Source organism: Mercurialis annua, linkage group LG2 (assembly GCF_937616625.2).
Source record: "Mercurialis annua linkage group LG2, ddMerAnnu1.2, whole genome shotgun sequence".
Taxonomy (NCBI): Eukaryota; Viridiplantae; Streptophyta; class Magnoliopsida; order Malpighiales; family Euphorbiaceae; genus Mercurialis; species Mercurialis annua.
This window is the reverse complement of record NC_065571.1, coordinates 19,683,253-19,689,068: the sequence shown is the minus strand read 5'-3', so window position 1 is coordinate 19,689,068 and position 5,816 is coordinate 19,683,253. Positions and strand designations below refer to the sequence as shown.

General features: G+C 40.7%; 1 protein-coding gene across 1 annotated transcript; it reads right to left on the bottom strand.

The window, feature by feature from the left end:
- Positions 1-1,218: 1,218 nt before the first annotated feature.
- On the bottom strand, positions 1,219-5,357 carry LOC126668346 (protein MAIN-LIKE 1-like). Its single transcript, XM_056104644.1, has 5 exons — positions 5,217-5,357; positions 4,952-5,107; positions 4,656-4,820; positions 4,174-4,587; positions 1,219-1,326 (listed from the first exon to the last, which is right to left on the bottom strand). The coding sequence occupies exons 1-5, from the start codon at positions 5,355-5,357 to the stop codon at positions 1,219-1,221; spliced, it is 984 nt and encodes a 327-aa protein (XP_055960619.1).
- Positions 5,358-5,816: the final 459 nt, after the last annotated feature.

Here is a 5,816-nt window from a genome sequence, read left to right as displayed (position 1 = left end):
GATGTCAAAGGTAGACCGAAGGGGAGTTCATCCACCAGGCGGAACCCGAGTCGTTGGGAGTACAGTTTGAAGGGCCGTGGGCGTGGCAGTTTATCTCGAGGTCGGGGTTGCGTCACTCCTACATCAGGTGTTTTTTTAAATTCTAATTTTGTCAATATATTTACTTTCAGCATATCTTTATATTTATGTTTAACAATATTATTAATATACTTTCTTACAGATTCTATCAAGTTTGAGCACCTTACTCCGGAATTCATTTTGCCGTTCGTTACAGCGTGTACTAATGTAAAGGCGGACGGCAACTGTGGCTTCCGTGTTGTGGCTGATTACATATACAGGAACCAAGAAAGCTGGGATCTAACAAGAAACAACATTGCAAACGAATTAGCTGGCCACCATGAACGGTACAACCACGCTGGTATTTGCCTCGAAGGGATCGACCGGGCTATCACATGTATCACGTGGGAAGGCAGTCATTGCGACCCTTCACACAGGATGCATGTAATGGATGACTTGTTCCCTATTGCCACTCTTTTCAATGCAACAGTGTTTTTTATACACGGGGGGAAACGCGGAGAGTCACATTGGGGTAGTTGTACCGTTCTGCCTTTACATGCTTCCGAGCGCCACACACGGCCTATAGTAGAGATGGTCATCCTACATTTAGGAACTTACGCTCACTTTGTTCGTTTATATTTACTTGGCGATTTTCCTGTCCCACCTATACACTCGTTGTGGTCTAGGCACTGCGATCAGACTGTTGCAACTTGGGGTACATTGTATGAGAGTAGGATAGCCCAGTGTAGGCGATTGTCAGGTGCTTCTGTTTGAGTAGATTTAGACATGTTTCGTATTCTGTTTGATTGGATTTAGACATATTTCATATTCTGTTTGATTGGATTTAGACATATTTCATATTCTGTTTGAGTGGATTTAGACATATTTCATATTCTGTTTGAGTGGATTTAGACATGTTTCATATTCTGTTGGAGTGGATTTAGACATGTTTAGTATTTTATTATATATTTCAGTGCTATTTTATTATATATTTCAGTGCTATTTTGTGACATGATTCAGTGCTATTTTAGTATTCTTATGCCATGAAAATGCTGAAACATTAATATAAAGAAAATAAACTAATCCATAATGGAGTGCAAAATACAAAATACAAAATACTTATCCATAACATAGTGTAAACTACAACATAGAAAATACATCTCAATCAGTCAGTCTAAACTCTCTCATAATCTGCTCTAACTCCTCTGCATGCGCAGCTATGGCTTGCTCCATATCCGGAATGCCATCCACCACGCAATGTTGACTATGCTGCGCGTGAATAGTACTCATGGTGCCAGAAAACGCTGGCTCAAAGCAGTAGAACGAGCAAGCCACTACAAATGTAATACCCCAAAATATTTAAGCATTTAATTGGACCACGTGTCCAGTGTTAAGTCGCCAGAGTGGCAATATCGGAAAGATTTCCAAGAAATTTAGATAAATATTAAATTTTAGCAGAACGGATTCGAAAGGATTATTGCGAGAGATTTAACATTATATTTCAGTTCTAAAGTTGGAATTGGAATTAGAAAAGAAAAATGTTAAGAAAGTCGCAAAATAAAGTACGGGGACTAAAATGGTAATTTAGCCATATAAATTCCGAAGTGAAAATTATTTCGCCAAGGTCCGCGAAATGTTTTACAGTATATGTGGTAAAAGTTTCGGGTCAATCAGAGACCTTTTAAAATTTGGACGCAGATGCGTTTTGGGCTAAATTGCAACTTTTAAGAAGTTTAAGGGCTAAAGTGTAATTTAGCCAATTAAGCTTCGAGAATAGTAATTTGAAGATTAATGATGGAAAATAAAAATATTGGGTTAGTATTATTTATTGGACATAAATAATACGTAAGTAATTGAGTTAAAGAGAACAATTAACCGTTTAGTTAAATTAGAAAGTTTAAAGGAAAAATGGTTTGAGTTAAAGAAGTGAGGGATCAAAATGACCCTTTGACCAATATATATATAATGCTTCCTTAAGAATAAGGAAAGAAAGAAGGAGCAGAAGGTTACAGAAGAACAGAGAGAGGTTTTTGGCGATCGATTCGTTCCGCCGCCGTTTCGCCGTTTCTCACCCAAATCACGAGTTCTTTATATCGATTTGTTCGGAATTCGATTCTCTATATTCCTCAAGCTTCAAACTAAGGTAAGTTTGTCGTTTTGAGTACTGAAATTGAAGAATATAGGGCTGCCATGTCGAGATCGAATCGTATCAACCGTAATCACGTTGTTTTTGACGTTTTATATGATTATTGAGTTGAATTTTGTGTTATATTGATGTAGAATCATGTCGGAATGAGTTAGCGGTGTCGGGAGCATGTCGAGGCGACATTTGGGACTGTTTAAGGGTGTCTCACGACGTGAGACACAATCTTGCGAAGCGAGCGAACTTGCAATCGACTAATGTCTTCGTTCGGACTCGGAATTGAGCGATTCTCGTTGTGTTGGAAAGAGGAGAGGATTATCTATCATCCTAGAGCATCAAACTAAGGTAAGAACCAATGATTGGTTGCTGTATATGAGGATTTAGTTGCTGCCTAGGTTTTGAATCGAACGGTTTTATTGAATTCGCGTATTCGATTCGCTTTGAGCATTTTTATCACGTTTTTGGTTGTTTGGAGTATTGTTATGATAATGGATATGTGTTCGGAGGTCGGAAACACGCCGAGAACACGTCGGTATCGTATTTGGAGTCGTAAAAACACATCCTCACGACGTGAGTAGCTCCCTCACGACGTGAGGGAGTGCCTCACAACGTGAGGGGACCCCTCACGACGTGAGGAAGGCTTGGCAAGGTATGCCAAGCCTGTTTTGAAGTGGAAATGGTGTCCCGAGTTCCGTCGCGAAGTGTTTCAAATTGATTTTTACCTACGAACTCCGAAAACATGAAATTTAGACTTAGAACATAAAGAGTATGATTAGGATGTTGATACTAAGTTACGTTTATGAACGCGTGACTTGAATAGGTAATTGACATATCGACAAGCTACCGGGCTGACGAGCTGGAATAGCTACGTAATCGAATGATGCATGGAACCTACGTGATTGCCTGACGATAATGGAGTTTTGGATAGCGGGTTCAGTGAGTGGAAAATTTACTTTTGCGTATTATTATAAAAGTTATTTTCATACCTTATTAGTATTATTACCCGTATATCGCATCTATATGAACTGTTTATATGAGATGATAAGTTTGATGAATTTGATTATATGAATGCTGTTGTATTCGTTGTTTGAAGATGAATGTCTAGTGTGCGGTCCGAAGAGACCAACTACCTATTGGGTGTCATTAGGCTGCGTGATCATTAGTGCATCAGTGTAGAGTGTCCGACTTTTTGATTAGAATTTAATATATATTTATGCATGATATGATATTAATTTGATACGAGTGAGCACTCGGCTACGGTGTAGTCTGGAGTCCCCGTATCTAGTGGGTTAGACCCACCAGTGAGTTGTACTCACACTTTGATTTCGATACGAGTGAGCACTCGGCTACGGTGTAGCCTGGAGTCCCCGTATCTAGTGAGTGGGACTCACACTTTTGAAATTAATAATGTTTGCTTGTATCATAAATCCATATATGTATTAAGCGTGTAACGCTATCTTTTGATAATACTATTAGTAACCTGCAAACTCACTCAGTATTTTCCCAAATACTGACCCCTCACTCTGATGTTTGCAGGTATTAGAAGTCGGATCAGACAAGCCATCTCTATTGTGCCAGAAGTCACTGGACTTGCACAAGTATGAGTTCCTAGAGCTGCAGTAGTCAGTAGTTGTCAATATTAGATAGACGCTTTAACTTCAAATGGTATTTTATATTGTAAACTCTGATATGATACTTTAATATCTATAATTATATTATTTAAAAGAGTTCTTCTAAAAATGTTTTATATACAATAATATACTTTTAAATGCGAAAAATTATTAGTGGTTTTAGGCTTGCTACGGGTTTTAGAGCTACCACTCCCATTCGCTAGCGCCGGTCTCGGCTCAATAATTTGGGTCGTGACAACAAAATAAAGATATGACAATTTTAGTTATAACTAAAACTAACAATTACAGTTAAAACTTAATAACAGATTTATTAATTACTAACTAAAATTAAAAAAAACTTACATAATCGGTGTTCGAGCGAGAAGGGCGGGCTTGTGCAGGTAATGCATCAGTGTTGAGCAGGCGAGGATGCGAATGTCGGGCGTACCACTCCAAGTACTCTGGAGCACACGCGCTAGGAGAAACAGCCACATCATCTAAGCTTAAGAACGGAAGCATGTGATCAAATGGGAACATACCCCATCTGTCAGACGCAGCAACCCTGGAGGTCTGCATCACGTACCGAAGTGAACTCCACGGCCTCACGGCCTTCTCAGGCCGATAAATAGGAGGAGGTATAATCTGCACGTAACCCAGCTGACGAAGGACCCTAACAGGCATATATGGCTCTGCGATGTCCCTGTGCTGTATCCAGCCCATGTATGCAGTCCTGGGAACGGTGATAGCAAGATCGACGCCAAAAGGCAGCCACGTCACCTACTAAAAAATTAAATAAGAAACAAGAAATTAGTACAAATACAACTAAGTAATTTTAATTTACATACCTCATCCGCAGTAAGCTGGTCTAAACGGGTGCGTAATGCAAAAACCCGGGTATCCGCTCTCTCAAAAGATGATACGCTCCAAGTGCTAGCTCGAGGAGAAACAGGATCGAGAATCAGTCGCTCACGGTTTGGTCGAAAGCATAGAGAGTACTCATATATCCATGCCTGAAGTAGTGTCAGACAACCAGACAACCCTGACAATCACCCCTAGAAGCCATTCCTAGCTGCCGATACATGTACGCCAGTGTAGCGGAGCCCCAAGAATGAGAAGGCGCGTCCCCTAACCTATCCCTAACCTCCCAAAGGCATGACGGCCTGAACCTGTGTCCACTCTTATCAACAAATAAGGTGCAACCTAAAGTCAACCAAATCCAAGCAATGGCCTCTGTCTCAGCCTCACCTGCAGCACCCTGACTACACAACTCGATTACCGACTTAATCAAAATCCCTCCCTGCGCCAGATGCTCCCCCAGAAGCTAATCTCTCTACACTGATACCTAAAATCTCTGCACAAGAACGCTGCAAATCTAACTTATCTGGGGTATCAGTAATCAAAGATACCTCGACTGGAATGCAGAGTATATACCAAACGTCATGCAGCATAATAGTCATCTCCCCAAATGGCATGTGAAAAGAGCTAGTGTCAGGCTGCCAACACTCCACAAATGCAGAAAGAAGCGGAACGTCCAGGTGAGCATACATAGTATCTGGGAGATGCGCCAAACCGGTAAGGTTTATCAAATCCCTAACTTCTTCTGATGTTTCCTTATACTACAGCACCAACTTCTGACAAGCAGAGTATCTATTCTGGCACTTCAGCATGCCTATAAACTCCCCCTCCCATATCTCGGAAGCAACATGACCAAGAAAATTAGGAATCACAGTGTCGTCACGGGGTCCACCCGGCACTGAAGCACGAACGATCCAGTCGTCAACAGGGTTTACCTGAGATCGTCTAGTCGACTCTGTAATTATGAATTCAATGATTAATACAAATTTATATTTTTATCAATATTATCAAATTCACGTAAAAATTGAATTATACTTACCTACGGTATGAATCGGTCCTACGACGGGAGGGAGGGCGGTGTGCTGGCTCGTCTAAACTCTGCGGATCATCATCACTCTAGAAGATATCGGGCCAACCATCGTCTGAATCAG